At 45.6% G+C, this 26,706-nt stretch overlaps 1 protein-coding gene across 3 annotated transcripts in view; it reads left to right on the top strand.

Moving 5' to 3' along the window:
• The first annotated feature begins 1,879 nt into the window (after window positions 1-1,879).
• Window positions 1,880-26,706, top strand: part of FAM78B (family with sequence similarity 78 member B) — a 63,938-nt gene continuing 39,111 nt past the window's right edge. Inside the window, exons 1-2 of one of the 3 annotated variants that reach the window (XM_069968962.1) lie at window positions 1,880-2,033; window positions 2,270-2,699. In XM_069968962.1, the coding sequence (XP_069825063.1) occupies window positions 2,437-2,699 (263 nt within the window). In that variant the 5' untranslated portion in view covers window positions 1,880-2,033; window positions 2,270-2,436. Of the gene's footprint in view, window positions 2,034-2,216; window positions 2,700-26,706 lie in introns of those variants that run through there. The other 2 variants (XM_069968963.1, XM_069968961.1) reach the window with 2 other exon arrangements.

Raw genomic sequence — 26,706 nt, 5'->3', positions numbered from 1 at the left:
CCAAAGACGTTTTGAGAACATGTTGAAAGATCACAGTGAACGATTTTTCGCTCGTCGCTTGATCGTTCGCTGTGTTTACACGAGCCGATTATCGATCAAATGCCATCGTTACTGTGAAGATTTGAACGATAATCGTTCTGTGTCAACGCACCATCTTAGGGGATATTATCTTAAGATAGCCCCTTTAAGTGATGGCGTACCATTACAATTTGCCTTCATTCTGTGATGCATGGGGGGGGGGGGTCCATCCTCTGGGACCCCTACTGATTGGAAGGATGAAGGACGCATAGTGCTGCATCCTCTTCCCTGTATTTCCCAATGGTTCAGTGAACTGCAGTGCTACCCCAGACCCTGGACAAGGATGTGGTCGGTCACAGGTCCTCTCCTTTCCAGAGATCTTCAAGAATCCAGGATCCATGGCCTCCCATCCACTGGAGCACGGTTTTAGCTTCCTTCACCCCAGTGTCCACCAAGAATCACAAGACTCTGGTTGTTCTCTCCATCACAGAGCGCTGAGGTTGCAGGGAGGGGCAGAACCTGATGGTCACACACACCTCCCCTACACCTCCAGGAAGGAATTCCCAAAAGCCCACCGCACCCTCGTAGATCCTTGTGACAAACACTCATCTACATCCTTCATTCTCACAATCCCCACTGATCATAATGTAATAGTATAACCTAGTGGCTCAATGTGTACTACAACCCCCATCATGTCCTGAAACCCTTTGACTCTCAGGACATGATGGGAGTTGTAGTTTTGCAGCATCAGGTTGGCTGTCAGGACATGATAGGGTGGTTGCAGGTTGGCTATGAGGACATGATGGGAGTTGTAGTTTTGCAGCATCAGGTTGGCTGTCAGGATATGATGTATTGGTTGTACTTTTGCAATAACTGGAAATTCACAGGTTGGCTTTCAGAGAATGATGGGTGTAGTGGTTTCCAGCTGAAGAGCCAAGGTTTTGGGATCTTGTATTAGGGATGTGCCATCACCTACTAGATAGGAATACCCCTACAGTATATATATATTTCTAATGGCGGCAGCAGTGCCATCTGTCACACTGTATATAAATGGCTGGCACCTCTCTCTGTCCCTGGCAGGGGGGTATGCAGTAATAGAGGGCAGGGGCTGGGGGTATGCAGTGATAGAGGGCTGGGGGTATGCAGTGATAGAAGGCAGGGGCTGGGGGTGTGCAGTGATAGAGGGCAGGGGCTGGGGGTGTGCAGTGATAGAGGGCAGGGGCTGGGGGTGTGCAGTGATAGAGGGCAGGGGCTGGGGGTATGCAGTGATAGAGGGCAGGGGCTGGGGGTGTGCAGTGATAGAGGGCAGGGGGTATGCAGTGATAGAGGGCAGGGGGTATGCAGTGATAGAGGGCAGGGGCTGGGGGTGTGCAGTGATAGAGGGCAGGGGCTGGGGGTGTGCAGTGATAGAGGGCTGGGGGTATGCAGTGATAGAAGGCAGGGGGTATGCAGTGATAGAGGGCTGGGGGTATGCAGTGATAGAAGGCAGGGGGTATGCAGTGATAGAGGGCTGGGGGTATGCAGTGATAGAAGGCAGGGGGTATGCAGTGATATAGGGTTGGGGGGTATACAGTGATACAGGGCAGGGGCAGGGGGTATGCAGTGATATAGGGTTGGGGGGTATACAGTGATACAGGGCAGGGGCTGGGGCTATGCAGTGATATAGGGCAGGGGGTATACAGTGATACAGGGCAGGGGCAGTGATAGAGGGCAGGGGGAGCCCTCGCTCATGGCCGCATGTCCCCGTGCACACCGTGCGTCCTCCCCCACCTGCAGGTGACAGCAGCAGCAGCAGGAGGGGATTTACACCTTCTAATCCTACCGCGGCCGAGAAGGGACAATCTGCTGGTGACCCCGGTAATCGCCGGGAATCAGTAGCCGGGGTGTGAGCTGCTGGGGCCGCCTCGCTGTCAGTGTCAGCAGCAGCAGCAGCTCCTCCTCCCCTCCCCCAGCAGACACACACAGCGGCGGCGGCGGCGGCAGAGGCATGCCCACAGCGGATGCGCTCGGTGGTGGTGAGTGCCGCTCTCTGACAGCCGCTTCTCCGGCCACCTGGGACATGACAAGAGGTGGCGAGGCCGGCAGAGCAGAGGGGCACGGATCGGCCGGGGGCGGCGGGGGGCACAGGTTGGGGAGCAGAGGCAGGTGGCATTGGAGAAGAGCATGGTAGAGGGGAGGAGGAGGAAGGGCGGGGAGGGGGGCTTCCATCCATCACTATACGGCTGTATAACATTACCATCTGCACTCCCAGGACTACTCCTCATCCTCCTCCTGCTCACTGGCGCCGCATGTGCGGATCGCTACACATGACACCGGATCCGGCCGCCGCATCCTTCCCCATTGTTTCCCACCGCGGCGATCGCCCTGTTCCGTGGAATTGATGCCTCTGCCCTCCTGCCCCCGAGCGAAGCGGCGATCATGGGCTGTCTGCAGAGCCTCACCTGTAAGTCCCGCATCAGGAGGGAGAACATCACCGTGTATGACGTGTGTGCCACCATAGACCAGTGCCCGACCTCCATAGAGGAGAACTCGCCCATTGTCTTAAGGTACAAGACCCCCTACTTCAAAGCCTCGGCCCGGGTGGTCATGCCCCCCCTGCCCAGGAATGAGACCTGGGTGGTGGGATGGATCCAAGCCTGCAACCAAATGGAGTTCTTCAACATCTACAGCGACCTGGGCATGTAAGTCATCTGTGCCAGTCTGGTGTGTGCAGGGACCAAGGTTATTGCAGCAACGTCTCCCTGCAGCCGTTAAGAACCGTTTTTTTCCTATTTGAATTCAAATTGTTTTCTATTTGTATCTAATTTGTTTCCTGTTTGTATTTGTGTATTTATACTATAGTAAATAAGGGTTCCAGATCAACTCTAGAGATCAAGTTCTAGAGATGGGTTAGGAACCATCACCATATACAGTACCAGGGGTAGGGAACCTTGGCTCTCCAGCTGTTGCAAAACTACAACTCCCATCATGCTTCGGCTGTCCAGGCATGATGGGAGTTGTAGTTTTGCAACAGCTGGAGAGCCAAGGTTCTCTACCCCTGCCATAGCCCCATGAGAATGTGATGGAGGCTCCAAGCCCCCCCATTAAGTACTGCCTCATTGGCCTCATAACTTATGGTTCAATGACAGGTCAAGATGCTGTCATCTGCAAGATTGTGCTCTTTTTTTTCTTCTTTTTCTTCTTCTTTTTATTTTCATTGTCTTTAGCCCATAGTTCTGCTACCGTCTTACCAATAGGGTAACAGGGTCATCTGCAATATCGTGCTTTTTTCATCTTCTTCCTCTTCTTCTTCTTCTTCTTCGTCTTCTTCTTCTTTTTCTTCTTCTTCTTCTTTTTATTTTCATTGCCTTTAGCCTATAGTTCTGCTACTGTCTTATCAATAGGGTAACAGGATGCTGTCATCTGCAAGTTCTTCTTCTTCTTCTTCTTCTTCCTCTGCATCTTCCTCTGCTTCTTCCTCTTCTTCTTCCTCTTCTTCTTCTTTTTTTATTCTTCTTTTTTTCATTGCCTTTAGCCCATAGTTCTGCGACCATCTTATCAATAGGGTAACAGGATGCAGCGCCTGGCTCTGCTACAAAGTTGGAGTCATCCGCTGATGTCCCCGGTGTCAAGGACACATTAAGTGGGATTATACTCCATGAAGCAGCAATTACATAGGAAGCTGGCAATGTCTCGCTGCCCACATGGCAGAGCGATAGTGGGATGGCAGTAAATGCCATCTGAGCTGGGTGAATGTCAGCTGTAAGGTGCAGATGCTGGCTTGTTAGTATTGATCCAGGTTTGCCTATATACCTCGGCTTCTCTGCAGCCATAGAAACGTTACGTGTTGTTTTTTTTTTAATTAAATTTTTCCATAGAAAACCAGTACATACAAAGAAAGGAGACTTCATAACCATGGAGTCCCTACTAATATATAAACATATCACATTTTTTACTCAGCCAACAGTGATATAGAAAAAACATATTACCAATTACATCTCCTCCCTCCCCAACCCACCCCAAGAAACGTTACGTTTTTAGTTGTATGAAGCCATGGGCATCTGTTATATTGGGAAATTATAACAATTGCTTAATGCAGTGTTCTTATCAGCGTCATTCAGTACATTACAGAATGTTAGGACTGTTTATGGCCATCTGCTGCACTGACAGAGGTTGGTGCTGTCTAGTGCTGCCAGTGACGGTCCCTGAATTGTGCTGATGTAATAGGAATTGCCTGCAAGTAAAAAAAGATAAATATAAATTTATATATATATATATATATATATATATATCTCCTAAGAATCCTATGTACAAGTGTCCTACTATAAAGAGAAATTGTTCCAACTCAATGATGAGGCACAGAAAACATATTCCCCAGCAGTACCCTACCAATCCTTAAAGGGCCCACATTGTTTAACACCAAAATGTTCAGCTGTTATTGCTTGTTTGGACAGACAATTCGGTCCTTACAGCATTACCTGGAATCCTGTTTCCTGTCATCCATGTACTGCAGGGACGGGGAACTTCCTGGCTCTCTAGCTATTGCAGAACTACAATTCCCATCATGCCTGGCCAGCCAAAGTTAAAGCCTTCAAGAGCGTGTTCCCTTGTCTGTCCTTGTAAGGACACCAGATTAAGCAGAATTCAGGCGGCTGTTTGTGGAAGTCTGTATTCTATCAATGATGCAAAAAAATCCAGCAATTTTTATTCACTAAGAGGTGCATGACTCTTAGTGAATCCAGCCAGCCGGGAGTCCGAGCCTCCGGTGTACTAAATCTACACATGCTCCCAGCAGGTGTAGCTTTGGATCATGGTTTACGCCTGTGAGCAGGCGTAAATCATGATAAATGAGGTGCGGGAGGAGGCCACGCCTCCTTCCCGCCTTGTTACGCACCCCCCCACATACACACAAGCTTCCCCAGCCCGCCCAATGGGCAAGCGGGGCGTACGCCAGGGAGAAGGGGCGAATCTGCATCTTCTCCCTGGCGTACGCCTCGGGCGTTTGTATCATAAATGTCCCCCATTGACTTTAATGACTTACCTCAGGTTTCTAGCACAGTGTCCAGCATTTTACCTGAGAAAATAGTGTTGCAGACTGCCCCATTTTATTTCGAGGGAATCTTTGACAGAGCCCTCCATGCTGGCCTTAAAGTGAATCTGTCAATTCCCATTCCAAACTGCTTCCTTTTATATATCTGTCTGTACTGTCAGAATGTAAAAACAATGCTTTCATTCTTTTGTGCAAAGTGGTGTAGGGGTGTAATATCCCCTTGCTCCCCCTCCCATTTCTATGCCTGCTTGATTGACAGTCAGCTTCCAGCACTGAGCCCTGGATCTAAAAATTCCTGCGCTGTGCATAGAAATTGTGTGCAGGTGTGAGATTTGGGAACAAGGCTTAGCTTGTCAATCAAGCAGGGGTAGGGAGGGGAGGGGGAGCAAGGAGATGTTACAGTCCTCAATAGTCCTGGAGCTTGGGAATGACCCTCTTATGGTCCTTTTACACAGAACGATTTATCGTTCGAATTCGAACGATAATCGCACGTGTAAACGCTGCAAACGATCAAACGACAAGCGAGAAATCGTTCATTTTGATCTTTCAACATGTTTTAAATTATCGTTGATCGTTCGCAAAAAATTCACAGATCGTTCTGTGTAAACATTCTTTCAACGATTTCACCTATGTGTGAGATAGGCTTAAGCGATCGCATTACGATTTTTCCGTACGATGTATCGTTCCGTCTAAATGCTGATCATTATAAAAAACACATGGTTCATTCAAAATCGTTAATCGTGCGATCGGGCGAATTATCACTCCATGTAAAAGTACCATTACTCTCTGCACAGGAGAATAAAAGCATTTTTCTATGTCCTGGGAAGCCCAGATAGATATATAAAGGTCCCATGTGTCTCCTTGCCCTGACAGTGTCTGCAGTTTGGAATGTGAATTGCAGCTGACAGATTCCCTTTAATTGATGTTACTTTTTCTACAGCTTACGTGACATAATCCATTGCATCCATTATTTGGAGCCTTTTCCTAATACACAGATAAGGATACAGAGCGCCTCCTCTCCAGTACAGAGAACCGCTCGTCTGTTTCCCAAACACATATTCCAACTTCTTGCTACTGCCATGGGGGAGATCTGTCTGGTGCTTCTATGTAGGTCAGTACTATCCGTATATCCCTGTGTACAGATTGTCCCCTCCAGTGATGGCAGCAGACAGGGGAATGGAAAGGTTTCCATACACGTTAGATTTCAATGGAATTGGCCAAATAATATCCATGCAGCCTGTCGGAGCTTGTTGAATTTCGACAAGTCCTAGTCCTTTCTTCTCAAAGAAGACACTTGGTGGTGTCTGGCAGCGGCTTGTTCCCTTTACCCCATTAAAGGAGTTCTCAAGCGCTACAAAAACATGGCCACTTTCTTCCAGAGACAGCCCCTCCCTTGTTTCCAGTTCAGGTGTGGTTTGTAATTAAACCACACCCAAACCGGAGACAAGAGTGGGACTGTCTCTGGAAGAAAGTGGCCATGTTTTTGTAGCGCTGGATTAACCCCTTTAAGAATAGGTGTAGATCTAAGAGTGAATATATAGGGTGGCATTGGGAGGACATTATATGGAAAGTAAACAGTTGTGATCCAGTGCCGGGACCCTTCTATAGTATTTTCCCTAGTGGCTTTGACTGGAGATATTGGGAGTGTGTATGAAGTATATGGGTAGTAATCATGTATTCAGTTTGTTTTATGTGTCACGGCTGGGTAGACTCCATTATGGCATGTATCACTTCTTAAAGGCCCTATTACGTTGAACGATTATCTGTGTAACTTGGCCGATTACTGACCGTTTAGGGAAATAATCATTCAGCGTAAGGCTATGTTCACATACAGAATTTTATTCAGTATTTTTTTACCAAAACCAGGAGTGGATTGAAAACACAGAAAGGCTATGTTCACACACTGTTAAAATCGAGTGTATGGCCGCTATTTAATGGCAAATAATGGCAGTTATTTTAAAATAACTGCCAACAATTCACCATTAAATGACGGCCATCCACTAAATATCAACAGTGTGTGAACATAGCCCTTCTGTGTTTTCAATCGACTTCTTGATTTGGTTGAAAAATACTGAGCAAAAATACTGTGGGAGATTTATCAAACATGGTGTAAAGTAAAACTGGCTCAGTCGCCCCTAGCAACCAATCAGATTCCACCTTTCATTTTCCAAAGAGTCTGTGAGGAATAAAATGTGGAATCTGATTGGTTGCTAGGGGCAACTGAGCCAGTTTCACTTTACACCGTGTTTGATAAATCTCCCCCCATGTGTGTACAATCCAGCCGGGATTTCTTAGAAGGCAGCACTATGTAAGTTTCGTAGTAATCACGGCCGTTGTTACAACGGCCGTGATTATTACAAAACTTACGTAGTGTGAACATAGCCTAATAATGGAAGGAAGTTTCCTTTTATTTTCAGGTTACAGTTTTTGTTTCTTCTCCGTATAGCCATATATATGTTCAGAAAAGTTATCAGCCCTCTTCTTTCTAATATTAAAGGAGAAGTCCAGTTAAAATTTATAATAAAGTATTGTATTGTCCCCTAAAAGTTATACAAATCACCAATATACACTTATTACGGGAAATGGTTATAAAGTGCTTTTTTCCCTGCACTTACTACTGCATCAAGGCTTCACTTCCTGGATAACATGGTGATGTCACTTCCTGGATAACATGGTGATGTCACTTCCTGGATAACATGGTGATGTCACTTCCTGGATAACATGGTGATGTCACTTCCTGGATAAAATGGTGATGTCCAACATGCCCGATCCTTCTCTCCCCCATCATCTGTCAGGAGAACCTAACACTCCTCAGGATAAGGAGAACTACCTTACATTGGGGGAGTGTTTGACTGCTGAGACCTTTTGAGATCTCCGGTGAGAATAGAGTGGTCTCCCCTGAGAATGAGAGGAGTTTCTATGGGAGCACAGTACTCGACTAGCTTTAGCAGTTCCCATAGAGAATAAATGGAGACGCAGTTCCTTGTCCTAGAGATTCCAGGGGGTCCCAGCAATACAGGTATTCTTAGGCAAACCCCCTTTAAGTGGATGGACTTACCCCCTTAAAACTGGTGGGCTAGGCCACCATCCAGCTAATGCAGAGACCGGGGAACCTTCAATCCTCCAATCACAATGCACAGTATCTGCAGCCAGGCACATTTGCATGATATTACCAACACCCATTACAATTGCCCATTTTCTTAGTAGCTCTCCACAATGACTTCATACATGAGTGCTTCCTTACCTAGAGACACTATATAGCAGTACCCATTGATAATTGCTTTGCACGCCGCTTCCTGTGGAGCTTCCAAACACAAAAGGGAGAAATATGAATTTTTTTTTTTTTGCAATAATTCCTTTAATTGAGCGTGTTATTTTTCAGCAGCAATAAAATCCATTACTATTACTCTGGAAGAAAGATGGCAGAAATCATTCTGTATTTAAGACATTAAAAAAAAAAAAAAAAAAACTCCAGTCAAAACCTGATTTTTTTTTAAATCTTTCATTTCCCAGGGGGCCTTCTTGTCTCTCGGCACACAGGAGCCAGGCTAATGGATGCAGTGGGAGCTATTCATCCTGCGTCTGTAGTGTGCACACTAGGTATAGCTGAGCATGCATCTGTTCTCAGTTGGGAAAGCAAATAATCTGCTGCCAGACACCTCTCATCTCCCTTGAGAACAAAGTACTCGCTTATTCTATTCTGTCCGTCAACAGCACCAATGCACATAAAATAGTTTGGCCGGTCCAGGTAAAATCAAAAAGTTTGACTAACGTTGGTGTTATATATATATATAGTGGATTACGAGCATAATTCGTTCCGGGACCGTGCTTGTAATCCAAATCTACTCTTAAACCAAAGCTAATTTTCCTATATGAAATCACTGATATGCAGACAATTGGTTCCACACCCCCAAAATAATGATTTTTTATTCTGAATAACATGTAGAAGAGATGAAACAAACCATGAGAAACAGCTGAATATGTGATATTATAAGTTACTGTACAGTATAGCAATCAGCATGTGGTGTATAATGTATAGTAAGTGCATAAACAGCAGCAGTTTGTAGATACAGAATGGAGATACAGATACCCACAATGCAGTAGTGTAGTACAACAGGCTAGAATAGAGAAGCAAGGCTGCTGTCAGAGGTCTGTGTGGTCACATGACAGCAATGGGGAAGGAGGTGTGTTCAGTATGGACCAATCAGGAAGTGAGAATCACAGAGCTGTGCTGCAGGACAGAGACAGAAACTTTATATACAGCAGTGTGAATGGCTGAGTGTAAATGCAGGCAGATTATAGCAGCAGTGTGTATAGTTGAGTGTGAGTGCAGGCACATTATAGCAGGTATGGAGAGGATGGGAAACACAAGGGAGGACAGAGACTGTAGGGAGCATGAAGGAATGAGCAGGGCAGATGTGGGCACTGTATAGCAGCACACTCTGTCCAGGGAGCTTTATTTAGTCATTTATAAAGCGTGATCATCATTAAAGGGGTTATCCAGCGCTACAAAAACATGGCCACTTTTCCCCCTACTGTTGTCTCCAGTTCAGGTGTGGTTTGCAATTAAGCTCCATTTACTTCCATGGAACTGATTATCAACCCCCCCCCCCCCCATAGACTTAGGCCATAGCCCTATTACATGGAGCGATAATTGGCCAGTTCGGCCTGATTCGACTGATTATCTAATAGAGACAACAATCAGCCAATAAAGCGATCATCGGCTGATTGTTTCTTTAGGCCCAGACCAAAATTTTTCGGCCACCAACCGCACATCACTGCGTGTAATAGCGATGTGCGGCCAATGGCTTACAATTACCCAAACAGTAATATGTTACCTGTCCGTGCTCCCGGAGTTCTGTATGCATCCCAGAGCAGCTTCAGAGCAGCCTGTCTGAGCTGTCCAGGACCGCCGCAGCCAGTGATTGGCTGAGTGGCCTGTCAGCTGAGACAGGCTGCTCTGAAGCTGCAGCGTGCGGTCGTGCGGTGCCAGGACACATACAGAAAGCAGAAAAACATGTGGACAGGTAAAGTAGTAACTGTTTAGGCAAGGGCTGCATGGACATTGCTGATGAGTCTGTGCAGCCCTTGCTAAACAATTATTGGGCCGTGTAATAGGCCCAGTTAACGACCACCAATCTACCACCGATCTTGTTTACAATATTGACTGGGCCTTCATCTGCCAATGTAATAGGACCCCTACTGTATAATGGAGCTGCCTAGACAGAGATTGCTGTAGGCTGACTTGTTCTCCTAGAGTCTCAGCAGTATCACTGTCCATGATATGTCCATTTTATTATCATGTCACTTCCAATTTAAGCTTTCCATACATATTAGATTAATGTGGCCCAAACCAGTAAAATTTGACCATCTAATATGTATGGGGGGGGGGAGATTTATCAAACATGGTGTAAAGTGAAACTGAAATCAGATTCCAGCTTTCATCCCTCACAGACTCTTTGGAAAATGAAAGGTGGAATCTGATTGGTTGCTAGGGGCAACTGAGCCAGTCTCAATTTACACCATGTTTGATCAATCTCCCCCTTCACAACCCTATTACACATACTGTCCACCTACTTTTGAACATATATATATATATATATATATATATATATATATATATATATATATATTACACCTAAATCTGTAGGGCTTCCTTTAAGATAATCTGAACTCCCCCTCATAGCAGAGCTTGCACTGTAAATCAAGTCAGCAGATGATGGCTGTCTTTCTGCGTGGTCCCGTACCCTCAGGGATTCCCATGACTCAGTCAAAACCACCTCCATACTGCGCTTGATATTTTCTGATGACCGCATGATTTCACCAGGACCCTGCATCCTATAAGCCAAGCATGTGATCGTAGCGATGACAGTCATCCACGTTTATATAGTCAAGTAACCGCAGTGCAACAAGATTCTCACATTGAATTATCTCATTGACTAGCAATGTTACAATGTGTTTTTTTTTTTTAATCCTTTAATATTTTGGATATGAGATTCGTAAGGAATAGAATTGATCGTATCCAATTGTCCCTATAGCGAAGATGTTGTAAGAACTCATTAGTAGATTGTAGCAGCATCCGCATAATCTCCATGTGATAGCGAGATACCAGGCTGAGCCTTGAAGGCAGAGATGCCTGGCATGGCGCCATCACCAAACATTACTATTCTTCATAGTTTCATTGAATGAAGCTGATTGCAGGCTGGCAGTGCTGGCAGCCCAGGAACAGCTCGTTGGGATGCGGCAGCAGGATGGCAGGTGTGAACGCTGCATTCCTTATGGCGGTGTAGGAATGTACAGAATGGGCCTGGAATGTGCCCACACTGCTAGAATGTTGTTCTGCACAATATACAAGCAGGTGATTTCTATATTAATAAAATGCACAGTGTGCACTGGAGGTCTGGGCGAGACCTAGCCGGCAATGTTACTAAAATTGACTCTGTAAAAATAGGGACGATCAGATTTAATGCACTTTACTAAAAAGGTCAGCGCCATCCATTACATTACTCTGAAGCTAATTCAGTAGCTAGATTTCGACTGTGGTGTAGATAGAAAATAACATGGTTGCTTACGCTATTATGGATTATTATTTAGGGTGCGTTCACACGCACAGTATCTGCAGCAGATTTGATGGTGCAGATTTGAAGTTGCAGATTTAATGCAAAGTAACTCTGGGCCATCAAATCTGCTGCAGATCCTGTACGTGTGAACACACCCTTTAAGGAATACTCCAGCGATTTTTTTTTTTTTTCTTTCAAATCATAGAATAATAGATTTACAGACTTCCAGTACTTATCAGCTACTGTATGTCCTGCAGGAAGTGGTATATTCTCTCCAGTCTGACACAGTGATCTCTGCTGCCACCTCTGTCCATGTCAGGGACTGTCCAGAGCAGCAGCAAATCCCCATAGAAAACCTCTACTGCTCTGGACAGTTCCTGACATGGACAGAGACGGCAACAGAGAGCACTGTGTCAGACTGGAGAGAATACACCACTTCCTGCAGGACATACAGTAGCTGATAACTACTGGAAGACTTGATATTTTTTTTTTTTCCACTGGAGTACCCTTTTAATGGGGAATACCTATATACACACTATATTGTAGGTAACTCCGAACATAGTAATACTCTGAGTAATACGTTTGTGAGTCAAATAAGGGGAACCTGTCAACCAGTATGGGCACATCCTGTAGGTAGAGAACAATGGTTAAATAAGTTCTCTCGTTTATAAACCTACTTTCATATACTCTGTTAGGGAATTATGAATTAATAGAGGGGATTACGGAGTCCAGTTTCTCATCTATTGGCCAGAGTGGAACGTTGTTGCAAAGAGTATCTCACACTCTGGAGGACCTGTTCTGTCCTATATTACACAGACAAGCCCCTGATTTGAATGGGAATTGTATAATACTTTATTTTGCTGGTGATGGCGCTTCAGGGAAATTAACGCTTACTGCCATGTTTCCCCACTGATCGCCGGGAATGACAGATGAGCAAATCTCGAGCACGCTCAGGTTTGTCCAAACGCGAACACACTCTGCATTTGATTACTGGTGGCTGAAGAAGTTGGATGCAGCCCTAAGGAGTCCAGAAAAACATAGATACAGCCCATGGCCTATGGCTGTATCCGTTTTCCAGGCAGATGGCACTGTTAAAATCTGTGCGGTGGTGCCGATCAGATGGTATGGAAACCTTTATTTAGTTAACATTCACTTTAACTCGACGAGCTCTACAAGATAGTTTAGATAGGGATGAGAACTGGGCTACAGTAACCCAGCATGACCCCTACACAATGTATGGAGCTGTACTGAGGCTGGCCATCAATGGAAAACACCTTAAAATGAACGGTAACATGTCCAACAGCAGAAGTGATTATATAAAAACCTGTACTAAAAATGTAGCTTTCTTATCCCTTAAAATGTCAAACTTTCAGGCACGGAGGGTCTTACTTCCACTGAATTTACTATTTACTGCCTGTTATGCTCCTTCTGTTGGTAGTAACAGAGACACCAAGACAGAACACTGGAAGTGGGGGTGGGGCTTAGCTTGTTCTATGTGCAAGAGAGAACCTGGACTGTATACCTGCAATCTGTGAGCCTGTCTGCCTCCCCCAGAGGATCCAGTAGGCTTTACTCTTATATATGACCACCCATAAAGTCCTTATCAGCTGTCCCAAAAGTCGTTTGTCATTATCTTCTTAGCAGCAACAGTTCAACCCATAGATTAGGTCTGCTTTTGTGATGCACCCCTTGCCTTGCTTTTATACACTTCCTACCTCTCTGTTTTCCTACTTGTGATCATTAACGTTAATAGTAGTTCACTGCTTAGACCAGAGTGGCATAGCACATAGCACCCAGTGCATGAATAACCCCTCTACCCGCATGCCATCTATAGGAGTCTACTGTAAACCATCCACTAGCACAGTGCATACCTATTCAGTCTAGAGCACTTTCTTTAGCACTGTGTTATGGCATAGCAAAGAGTAGTGGGTGTTGCCACTAGCCAGGGAAGTAAGGGAAAGAGAGTCCAGGTGGGAGTACTGCTGGCCCAGTTCTGGTCCTGTCTCTTGAAATAGAGAGACTGGGAAATGGCTATGCATCATGGAGCTGACTCTCAGGGTCTCAGTAACAAGTGAGAGAACTAAAATTACTGACAGCACTATGTATTCATTAAAAAAAAAAAGGGAAACTAAAAGTATGCCTTAAAGGGAAACTAACAGCATGTTAGATGCATCCAACTTGCTGTTATGTCCCAATAGTGCACCAGGCAGTTTGGTGCACTGGGGGCGGGGCTACTATCTTCCATGCACCAAATCACCCTGGTCAGCCCGCCTCTCCTAATGAATATTAGCTGTAGAGCTCTGGATGACTATTCCTTAGAACTGATGAAGCACGTGTGCGCCCGAAATGGCCACCATGTGTGTGTTGTACATGTGAAGTGGTATGGCGTCTGCTGAAATATGACATGTGTCAACGAAAGTTTTAACTCATGTTGAAATAAAGAAGTATCACAACGATCCGGTTAATGCCCTCAACTTTCTGCTGTACTTCTTTTATTCCTTAGGAGGGCTGGGAATTATCGGTGCACCTAGGATAGTACCCTCGCCTCCAGTGCACCACACCACCTCATTTGCATAGGGAAGAAAATTACAAATTACAAACTCCCTTCATCCTCAGCCCCCTGTGCCCTATCGGGACATAACAAGGTTAGATGCATCCAACCTGCTGTTAGTTTCCCTTTAAGGACAAGAAAGTCCCTTCAATATCCTGCCGATATTGACATGCATGCACATATGCACACATGTAGTTATACATTCAAAAATAAAGCGTTGTGACTGCCTCCTTATTTCATGCTGGATTAGCAGATTTTCTGGACCATTACGTTCTGGATTGATGGAATAGACCAGCGTTTAACGTGCTTTATTCTCTTACGGCTTCATTCGCACTTCCATTTCAGTGCAGCAAAAATACACCGCATCACATCCAGTACAAATGAGCAAGAAACCCCTTGAACACGAGACATAACAACCCCTTGAAGTCCTGTAATTCACAGGCCAATTATGAGGCGGCCATTTATTCTGTAGAAACTGACATGGTAGAAATGAGTCGATCCGAGCCGCCCAAGGATTAAAAGGAAACATTCATGAAAACAAGCCTGACAACTGGTATAATAAATGTAAAGTATGTAAATGACTCCATTTGTGGCAGCAAAGTCATTTTCTTCTTATTAATTGGTGTAAGAAAAGAAAAGGGAGTCTTAGAAATGACTGGAGAAGGAACCAGGGATGACCTTTAAATTATTATGAACAAAGTCTAAATTGCAGATGAATATATTTTACAGCGCCGCGAATGTTAACATTTGGCCAAGTAATTGCGTTAACTTGAGACGCGCTGTGTGCTGGGCGTTTGTTGCTTCGCTTAATGATCAGGAGAAATTAACCCTTTATATAAGTTTTACAGCTTACATTCACTTTGGAGCTGAGCTTCAGGGTCCTATTACATGGGTCGATAGCGGCCCAATCAGTACTGTAAACGAATGCCAATCTGATAGATTGGTGCTTGTTTACTGGTCCGATAATCGTTTAGCAAGGGCTGCACAGATATCATTAGCGATGTCCGTGCAGCCCTTGCCTTTAGTGTAAAATAATAAAATATTAACTTACATTACCAGGTTACCGGGGTGTCCTTGGAGGCGTTTCCCCGCTGTCTGCAGATTTGCCTTCTGTTCCGGCCTTTGCACTGACAGGTCGTGGCCACTCAGATAAGCCGCGGCCAGTGATTGGCTGAGCGGGTGGAGGCTTGACTCGGCCAGTGATTGGCAGAGGGGGGCTACGACCTGTCAGTGCAAAGGCCGGAACAGAAGGCAGAGCTGCAGCCAGCAGGGAAGGCCTCTGAGGACACTGGAGACCGTGGAAAGTAAGTTAATATTTTATTATTTTACACTACAATCATCATCCGTGCATCATTATTACTAGAGATGAGCGAACCGGTTCGGCCGGTATGGGATCCGGGTTGGATTTTCCAAAAAGTCCGAGTCCGATCAGATTCAGATTTTTGGAAGTCCAATCCAAATTTTTTATTTCTTGCTTTCTAAAATGGCAGACGCCATTTTAGAAAGCAGGAAGAAGGTCCGGGCAGGAAAAGCGCTTTCCCTTGATGCCCAGAACACATCCAATCAGCAGGGACGTTGCACTAGCCCACCCCCTGTGTGACGTTGGTATAGCTTTAAGAGGAGCGGTCACATGACCGCATGAGGCAGTCTGCACAGAGAGAGGAAGGAGACTGTTACCAGTACACACAGCTCGTCAGTGACACGCTGCTGTACTGAGAAGATATTCTACAAAAGCAAAGACAAAAAGATTATTAGGAAAGCGGAGAGGAGAAACATATAGTGATTGAGAGAGAAAAATAGAGTGGGCGAAAGATAGATAGACTAGGCATAGGACAGCAAAGGGTGCACAGAACAAAAATGTGCTATACAGATATCCAAGTACTATACTGGCACCCTTGCGAGAGTGTATATGACATAGGTGTTTTCCTGAGGCACAAATATATACCTCGTGCATGTCTGTAGAATAAACCTCTAAAAAAAAGTGCTCTACAGATATCCCTGTAATGGTGACTACTGAAGTCTAAAAAAAAAAATTGACTTTGAGATATTGAAAAGATAATAATTTTACTGACATGTAGAGCCCTAAATTCAAACAAATACACTACCCCCATATCATATAGATGCTTTAAACTATGAAATCCGAAGAAATCCGAAATTCGGTTGAACCGAACTTTTTTTAAAAATCCGGAAGTCCGGTCGGAACGAACTTTTGAAAAGTTCGCTCATCTCTAATTATTACACGTAGCGATGCGCGCCCGACGCCCAATCATTTTAGATCTGGACCTAAAGAAACGATCAGCCAGTAATCGTCTCATTGGCTGATCATTCTCTCTATTACACAGAGCAATATTCAGCCGAATAATAGGCCCTTGGTAACTGGAGATGAGTGAATCTCAAGCCTGAACCTGAGCGTGCAGCATTTGGTTACCGGTGGTTAAAGAAGTTGGATGCAGCCCTAGGGAGTCCTGGAAAACATAGATATGACCTATGGCCTATGACTGTATCAATGGTTTCCAGGCAGCCTTGGGGCTGCATCCAACTTCTGCATGCATTACTCTTACCCTTTCATTGATGGCATGAGATATTGATAGAAAATGGCTTATTGGTAGATTCATGTCTATCTTGCTGAGCTGTCAGTTTTCCTGTGTTGTGATCCTGGGCGTCTGGCATGGACCTCAGCGAGCTCACATGCTTACCATCTTTAGCTGCGGCCACACAGGGCGCTGGTGCCAAGTAGCCGACACTCCTGATATTTTCTACTCCGCTATTTAAGGAGCTGTGATAATGGAGTTATTTCTAATTGCCTCTCAGTTGGTTGGTGGAAAACGACTTTCAGTGCCAGAAATAAGCATGGTATATTTGTCATTTTTATGGGAGTGTTAGAGTAGTGTGACACTAATGCTTTCTACTGGACTGGTGTGTATACGGCCTGGTTTGTGCTGCCAGCTTTTTGGAGAGTGGAGCCTTGTGGCTATATATTGTGAGCTTTACCCAGTACATAGACTGCAGAAGGTAATATATGAACAAGTCCTGGCTAGGCACTGTTGGAGCTTTGGCCTAGCATATCACTATGGGTACTAATGGGTAGGCAATGGCTGGTGTTAAATTATTAGCAAATCGGCAAGGGTTACAATTATGCCAGTTACAGGTGCTATCTGTGCTGCTATTTCTCATGTTCTGGCACTGCTTGCTGCTGTCTGTCCTCTTTCATCAGCTCGGAACCTCTCCTCCTTACCACCCATCTAATGTACTAGAGGTCCTCTCCTGCTTCTTCTCTCTGCTCTCCTGGATCACCATACCTCAGGACTCCTCCTGCACATTCTCTCTCTATTGGATCACCATACTCCAGCTCTCCTCCTGCACATTCTCTCTATTGGATCACCATACTGCAGGACTCTTCTTGCACATTCCCTCTCTCTCTTGGATCACCATACTCCAGATCTCCTCCCGATTCTTCCCTTGTTCTCTTGGATCACATACACCAGATCTCCTCCCGCTTCTTCCCTTGTCTTCCTGTATCACATACTCTAGATCTCCACCAGCTCCTTCCCTTTTCCTCTTGGATCACATACACCAGATCTCTTCCCACTTCTTCCCTTGCTCCCCCAGGTTGTTATCCACCAGATCTCCTCCCGCTTCTTTCCTTGTCCTCCTGGATCACATACACCAGATCTCCTCCCGCTTCTTCCCTTGCTCCCCCAGATTGCTATCCTCCAGATCTCCCGCTTCTTCCCTTCTTCTTCTAGATCACATACACCAGATCTCCTCCTGCTTCTTCCCTTGTCCTTCTGTATCACATTCACCAGATCTCCTCCTGCTTCTTCCCTTGTCCTCCTGGATCACATACACCAGATCTCCCCCCGCGTCTTCTCTTCTTCTAGATCACGTACACCAGATCTCCTCCCGCTTCTTCCCTTGTCTTCCTGTATCACATACACCAGATCTCCTCCTGCTTCTTCCCTTGTCCTTCTGTATCACATTCACCAGATCTCCTCCCGCATCTTCCCTTTTTCTTCTAGATCACATACACTAAATCTCCTCCCGCTTCTTCCTTTGTCCTCCTGGATCACATACACCAGATCTCCTCCCGCGTCTTCCCTTGCTCCCCCAGGTTGCTATCCTCCAGATCTCCCTCCCGTTTCTTCCCTTTCCCTCCTGTATCTCTATACTCCAGGTCCTGACACCAGGGTTTCCTATCTAGATCCGGACCTCAGTATCCCTGATATAGAGGATGGGAGCTCAGTACTAATCAAAACATAAACAGCATGGCGGATTAACTCACCTCCATAACATTCGCCTTTCTGTAGAAACCCTCATGTGACACATTTAATAGAGATTTGTGAGCGTGTCTCTCACACGTACGGCTGCCCGCGTATATCTGTGTGAACAGATGCGCCGTGTAAATTACCTCCGAGGGCAGAAAATAATGTGTTTTTAATATTTCTCAATGACAATTTGTGATCTGGGCGATCGTTCTGTTAGTCTCCGTTATGGATCCCCGGATGCAATTGATAAAATGGCCGGAATATTTAGCAAAGCGGAGTTCAATGAACTTTCTGAGTGGAATAAGCAGGTTTAATGGAAGGTGAAATCGGTAGTACTACTACTTCACTCAGAATTCCCGACACTAAAATGGCTGGGGGGTTGTGCACTTATATGAGGGGTATTTAGGTCTTGTCAGCATGAGAGGTTAAGGCAGCGTTCCTCCTAGTACAAGTACATACACTAGTTCTTGTGCATTGCCTCTGACAGGTGGTAATTTAGCACTATAATATCCGCAGCAGTATAGTTGACAGGCGTGTTCTATAAATATATCAGAGCACTCGGTAATTCTTATTTCCTAATATTCTCCGCTATTTATTAACACATTGGGAAGCAGGAGTACTTCCTGCAGGACATACAGCAGCTAATAGGTATGGGAAGACTTGAGATTTTTTAATAGAAGTTAATTACAAATATATATAACTTTCTGACACCAATTAATTTGAAAGAAAAATTTTCCGCTGGACAACCCCTTTAAGTCCCTTTAAGCAACCTTTAGAAAAAGTTAATGTCTTTATGTGGTGAGTCCCCTTATGCTCACTAGCGTTGGCTGAACCGCACTAATAGGTGACACAGGCCTCAAACCTTGTTACCTGGGATGAGCAGAGTGCTGAGGGTTCCCTGGCTGACACTCGCGCTGCGATATGGAGTTCATAGACTTTTACAGTAACTTTGCTCCACCTGGTTTAGTTCCTAGCTCTTTGGCTCTTTAGTGGATACTCTCCTGCACTGTTGTTTCTCCTAGTCCAGGGCATGGGTTGAGGTGATCTGTTGACTAGTCCTCTCCTTAAAGTGTCACTGTCGTGAAATTTTTTTTTGCAGAAATCAATAGTCCAGGCGATTTTAAGAAACTTTGTAATTGGGTTTATTATCCGAAAAATGCATTTTTATCATGAAAAAGCAGTTTGAAGCTCTCCCCCCTGTCTTCATTGTTCTCCTATGGAGAGAGCTAAAGAAAAGACCAAAACAGGACAACAAAGTGTTAATCTACAAATCCCTCACCCGTTATCTGTTCTGACCATCACCAGTGACCTGTCTGAGCTCAGATTACAGCTGTCACCCAGCTCCGTGCCTGTAATCCTCTGTTATCTGCTTTCTGCTGCCGGCTAACTCCCTCCTTCCTCCTCCCCCCTCCCCTCTCCCTAGAACAGACAGGGGACGTCTCCTGCAACAAGTCACAATTTTCAGATTTTTCAGAGTGGATGAAAAAGAGGAAGGAGGGGGGGACCTGGGAAAAGGCTTTTTACATGCAGATAATGGCAGATTTGGCTAATAAACCCAATTACAAAGTTTCTTAAAATCGCCTGGACTATTGATTTCTGCAAAAAAAAAAAAAATACGACAGTGACTCTTTAAAGGTTTAACACTGCATCATACGGGGTATAGGCACTGAGAGAGAAGTTTGTAAGTATTTCTGACCATTTTATGACTTTTGCGCCATCGTAAGGCTTCTGTTCTGAGAAGAAACTATGACAGTTTTGCAGCTCTTAAAGGGATTTAATGCTGATGGTGCACCCTTAGGATAGGCCATAGATATCGGATCTGTGGGCGTCCTAATCATGGCACACCCGTGGCTTTGCTGTTTGTAGAGGTTTGTTCTATTCACTGAGCTGTTAATAAATGTACAGAGTTGTGCTTAGTAAGCAACGAAAAGGCTGCAGCGCTTAACAAGCACGGCAATCAGCTGATCGGTGGGGTGGCCAAAACTTAGACTCCGCCAATCCCCATGCTTAGTATAGGCCATTAATTTTCAGTTCCAGAAAACACCTTTTTAGGGTGCGTTCACACGTACAGGATCTGCAGCAGATTTGATGACGCAGATTTTATGCTGTGTTTAGTCTGTAAGTAAAAATTATATCTGCAGCATCAAATCTGCTGCAAATGTGTGAACATTGGGTATCTGCAGTTGAACTTTTCCTGGTACATAGATGTCTAATGGTAAGTTAGACTTTGTTGTCCTTGGCAACCAATTCAGGCGCAGCTTTAATTTCTTAGGGTATGTTCACATTTAGTAAATCAGGTGGAATTCCGCGGCGGAACTCTCCGCCTCGGAATCCCGCCTGCCTCAGTGTGACACTGCCTCTCTATAGGAGAGCGCGCTCCTCCTCTGCTGCCGTTCTCCGCTGGTAGAAGTGACATGTCACTTCTTTGAGCGGAGAGTGGCGGCAGCGGAGGAGCGCGCTCTCTCCCATAGACGGGCTATGGCACACTGAGACAAGTGGGATTCCGCTTCGAAAAGTTCTGCCTGATTTAGGGTACTATTACACGGAACGATAATCGGCCGAATCTGCCCGATTAGGACGATTATCGTTCCGTGTACTAAAGACAACGATCAGCCGATGATCGTTGTGATCGGCTGATCGTTGATATAAGTTCAGACCTATAATCGCCGGGCGCCGACCGTGCACCGCTACGTCTAATAACGGTGCGCGGCCGATGCTGACGATTAGCAAAGAAGAATACATACCTAATCCATGGTCCAGGGTTCCTCTTCCTCAGAGCTTCTTACCGGGTCCCGTGCGCTCCGGCTTCTCATCGGCCTGTGTCAGCTGACAGGCCCCTCGGCCAATCACAGGCCGGAACCGCCGCAGCCAGTGATTGGCCGAGCGGCCTGTCAGCAGAGACAAGCCGCTGTGAAGCTGAAGTGCGCGGACCCGGGGAGAAGTTAAGAAGAAGAGGAACCCTGGACCATGGATTAGGTATGTATACAGTTTAAACAAAGGCTGCAAGGACATCGGTAACGATGTCCCTGCAGCCCTTGTTTAACGATTATCGGGCCGTGTAATAGGCCAAGTAAACGAGCAACGATCTAGCAGATCGCTGCTCGTTTACAGGTATTATCGGGCCCCCATCGGCCCGTGTAATACCACCCTAACTTAGTGTGAACATACCCTTAAAGTGATCTGGAAAACTGGAAACTGCTCTGATTGTTCCTATAGGCTTTACACGCATGGGGCCCACAACTTCCCATTTTTCACTGTAAACCTTAACCTATAGAAATTGCTTATTGCCAATGCATGCGGATGGTTTGTCAGGATATGTATAAAAATATACAGCGAATAATAATAGAATAATCTGACATAGTTTTCTGTGAACACCAGAAGACAGTAAAGGGTGTTATTGTGTCACTAGACCATTGCGTTGCTATGCAGTCTCCTGTTACTATGTTTACTCGTTGCTATGGTGGAGGAGTTGGCGGTTTATTACTAATCCTTTAGCAGCAAGTCCCTCGCTTTATGATATTCCTTGGTTTTATACGGAGTAGGACACTAAAAATGAGAGCGCTTCCTGAGCCCGCGCATGGTTGAAGGGCAGGATCTGCCGTAATGAGTCACGGCGGGGTGCCGTCATGTTATTACACTTCCAGGATAGGTTTTCAGAAAGCATTCCCATAGTGATGCCGCGGCTTCCTGCCTTATTCCCCAGGGTTATTTCCATAGTATTAATAACCCATCTCACATTCAGCACTTACTAGGATTAAAGGGGTTTGCCGTTATAATGATAATCTTAGCAAAAAATAATTATAGGCGACTTACTGATGTGTACTTATTAGACGTTCTGCACAGTTTTCTCGCTGTGTGAGGTCACGCCACCTTTCTAGCAAAGCCTTCCCCCTGATCGCATAGTGTTCCAGCTTGTAAAAAAGACAAAAGATGGAGGGGTATGTGACTAGATATGTCTCTTTAGTGCTGAGACAAGGCATCTTGTTCCCTAGACAGATAAGACTATATGGTGCCCCCCTTCAGGTAGGTAGATAGGTCCTCTCTTCTCAACATTGAAAAGAACTACAGCAAATAATACCACCTACTACCCTAAACAGATAAGACAAATGGTGCCCCCCATCACCAAACCCTCAGTACGTATGTAGGTCCCCTCCTTAGGTAGGTTCTCAGAGTTCCCCCTCCTCGTGGGTAGGTTAGTAGATAGGTCCTCTCTCGTCAACATTAAAAAGAGATACAGCAAATAAAACCACCTCCTGCCCTAGACAGATAAGACAAATGGTGCCCCCCATCACCAAACCCTCAGAAGGTAGGTAGGTCCCCTCCTTAGGTAGGTTCTCAGAGTAGTTAAGTAGGTCCCTCCTCTTAGGTACGTTAGTAGATAGGTTCTCTCTCATCACTATTAAAGAGCGAATAATACCAACTCACCTTCTCACTCCATGTAGTAGGGTATTCTTCCTCCCCCGCTATGTTGCAGATCACATGATGGAGTGATGTTGTTGTTTGTTGGTGGCAGAAGTTGTTGTCCACTCCCGGCCTCATGTTGGCAGCCGACCTAAAGCACAAGAGTGAACAATGGCTCTTTTGCGCCATCAAAGCCACCGGTTGCACCCACTTGGGCCAAGTTTGCAGTGGTGTCTGCCCACCGTCCCAGCTCTACCATTTTCTCCAGCCATCATGTAAACCCACAAACACTAGTTTCCTTGACATCCAGGACTTACTGAAGTGCAGAGGGAAATGTGCAGCTATCTTAGCACCGAGCTTTTCATGGCTTTTTTTTGATTCCACCAGACAACCACCTAAAATATTTTATGCAAGGTCAGCCAAGTAAAGAGTCCAAGGTCGCCACTGCAAATATTAACGTCACCCAGTGTTGTTTAGGAGGAATGAAGAGGTAGCCTCAGTAGTGATCACCGAGCCGACAGGAAGATAGGGGTCGTCCAGCTATGGTATGTCTGAGAGGACATGTAGTGCACCAAGGCTGCGCAGTATGGGTGTGGGACTCGCTGTCTGTAAGGGTGCCAACTCCGCATCAGATAATTTATTATACTAGAAGAACACCTCTGTCACTGTAAGAAACAAGCTTATGCAGCAGCTGACTGGTACAATTACAAAGCACTGATTTGTGGATGTGCTGGCCCAGCAGTCAAGCACAATTACAGTTCATTATTCTGTAAGTGTATCGGGCATCTGCCGCATCAGCATCCATACACAGCCTGCACCACCTCTGCTCGCCCTACCACAGTCCTAACAGTGCCTGGGGTACAAGCCCTAACACCCATGTGTACACCCCCTCCCACCCCCGTAATACTAACTGTGCCTGTACAAGCCCTACCACCCATGTGTACACCCTCCCACCCCGTAATACTAACAGTGCCTGGGGTACAAGCCCTACCACCCATGTATACACCCTCCACCCTCATAATACTAACTGTGCCCAGGTGGAAACCCTACCACCCATGTATACACCCCCTTCCTTCCACCCCTACAATCCTAACAGTGCCTGGGGTACAAACCCTACCACCCATGTGACCACCCTCCCACCCCCATAATACTAACTGTGCCCAGTGTACAAACCCTACCACCCATGTGTACACCCTCCCACCCCCGTAATACTAATTGTGCCCAGGGTACAAGCCCTACCACCCATGTGTACACCCTCCCACCCCCTTAATACTAACTTTGCCCAGGGGACAAGCCCTACCACCCATGTGTACACCCTGCCACCCTCAAGACTAACTGTGCCCAGGATGCAAACCCTACCACCCATTTTTACACCTCCTTCCTTCCACCCACACAATCCTACTCGTGCACAGGGTACATGACCTACCACTTGGCTTCAACTGCACCAGAATTTTGCACAAGGTGTCGCATCTTAAGCCACACCCCTTTACAGAAGCCACACCCCCCATTGTCAGTCACTGCTAAAAAGTGTCTATAACTCATAATAAATGTAGCGCTATGGTTATTGGAAATCTTACCCCGTAGCGGGGTCCCACCTCAGTCGCTGACAGGCCCAACGGATCTGACACGTCACGGCCCGGGTCCCCATTCAGACCAGATCAGCAGTATGCGGCCACTAGTACTGGAGTTGGAGAGGTGAGGGCCTGTTATTTCTTTTATCCTCCCCGGTATTTGTGAAATAAGAGGTCTGCCTGGTTTCTCCTTTAGTAAAAATGGATTACATATAATAGTTGTAGCGCTAGCCATATAAACCAATTTTATCAGGTGCAAGTTTGTAATAGTTATTTGTTAATCCCATTATGTGGACATTATGAGAGGGAAACAAATGAACAGTAGGGGGCATCATATCCAAAGGCCGTATTAGATGGCAGCGATGTGCGGGGTAAGCGAGCGCCAGTCTGCTAGATCGGTGCTCACTTAACAAGCTTATTACACTGCTCAAAAGTGGTAAGCGATGTCCGTGCAGCCTTTGCTTTAAAGGGGTAAAATAATAAAGATTTGTTATACTTACCTCTCAGTGCTCTCCTATTGTCCTCCTGTCTCTGTGTCCCCAGCTGACTGCAGCCGCTGCCAAACTTGTCTCTGCAGTGACAGCCTGCTCAGCCAATCACTTACTGAGATGGGACAGCGCCGCAATCAGTGATTGGCTGAGCAGGCTGTCACTGCAGAGATGGGTGCAGCTGCAGACACCAGGGAAGTGTAGAGAGGTATGCATAACACATCTTTATTATTTTCTATATATCATCGCCAGAGTACCCCTTTAATCAATCATCGGTTGCACAACTATTATGATGTACATGCTACATATTTGTACATGCTATATGTGTGTCCATGATGTACATGCTATATGTGTGTCCATGATGTACATGCTATATGTGTGTCCATAATGTACATGCTATATGTGTGTCCATGATGTACATGCTATATGTGTGTCCATGAAGTACATGCTATATGTGTGTCCATAATGTACATGCTATATATGTGTCCGTGATGTACATGCTATATGTGTGTCCATAATGTACATGCTATATGTGTGTCCATAATGTACATGCTATATGTGTGTGTCCATAATGTACATGCTATATGTGTGTCCATTATGTACATGCTGTATGTGTGTACATACTATATGTACATACTTATATACATGCTATATATGTGTCCATAATGTACATGCTATATGTGTGTCCATGATGTACATGCTATATGTGTGTCCATAGTGTCCTTTCAGCTTCTTTTTGGCCGGTATACATAGTTGTACTGGAAAATATATGTCTGGAAAGCCCAGTAGCTGCATCTTTATGTATGCCTATACATGAGCTATGATACAGGCTTCTGCTGGAGGTATGCATCGCTAGCTTTTAGTGGTGTATATGTCAGACTGAGGCCATTAACTTGATGTGAACAAGGTCTTAGACAGCGACGGCTGCCAAAGCCGAGTCATATCTGTCCTTGATATCTGTGCAAATAGCCTCATTTTTTATTAAATCATTATCCTCTTCACTCTGTCACCGCACAGACCGACAGATCTGTTCGCTTTTTGATGACTTTTTTAAGGTTGTGGAAAATAGGAAGACAAAGAGACGAGGTTTGGGAGCACTTAGAGGGGAAATTTATCAACGCTGCATCTGGTGCAAAAAATGTGCAACTTTTTGGCAAGTATGCGCCGTAATTATCAAAGGTGTAGGAAGGGGGGTGGGGCTGTGCTTAAAGGGGTTTCCCGGGCAAAACTTGTGGGGAAAACACAGATTTATCAAACATGGTGTAAAGTGAATCTGGCTCAGTTGCCCCTAGCAACCAATCAGATTCCACCTTTCATTTTCCAAAGAGTCTGTGAGGAATAAAAGGTGAAATCTGATTGGTTGCTAGGGGTAACTGAGCCAGTTTCACTTTACACTATGTCTGATAAATCTCGTCCATAGAGTCCATTTCTTACTGGATTTCCCAGTTGTGGATATATCATCGGCAATGGTCAAGGCTGTATCCACACTCTTTCTTTAGGAGGCCAAATCACTCCTTTAGTATGGTTGTAAAGCACCTTGGCCTCACCATAGACTCCTCCTGGAGCAATGCCAGTACACCCTCCTGTTCGTCTGGGACGTATCGTCTCGGGCCCGCGTCAGACACCAGGAAGCACCCGGGAACTGGAGCGCCGCAATGCGGGACCCGCCGCTGGAACCGGGGATGTGAGTGGATGTCGTTTCCCTAAGCCACCTCCTCCCCGGTGTCAGAAAAAAAATGCCCCCCCGCCGAACTACCCCTTTAAGAAGTAAGCAGGAGAAGATTTCTATGGGGATTTGCTGCTGCTCTGGACAGTTCCTGACA

Source organism: Dendropsophus ebraccatus, chromosome 4, assembly GCF_027789765.1.
Source record: "Dendropsophus ebraccatus isolate aDenEbr1 chromosome 4, aDenEbr1.pat, whole genome shotgun sequence".
Taxonomy (NCBI): domain Eukaryota; kingdom Metazoa; phylum Chordata; class Amphibia; order Anura; family Hylidae; genus Dendropsophus; species Dendropsophus ebraccatus.
The sequence above is the reverse complement of the archived record's forward strand: the minus strand, read 5'-3'. Positions and strand labels throughout refer to the sequence as shown.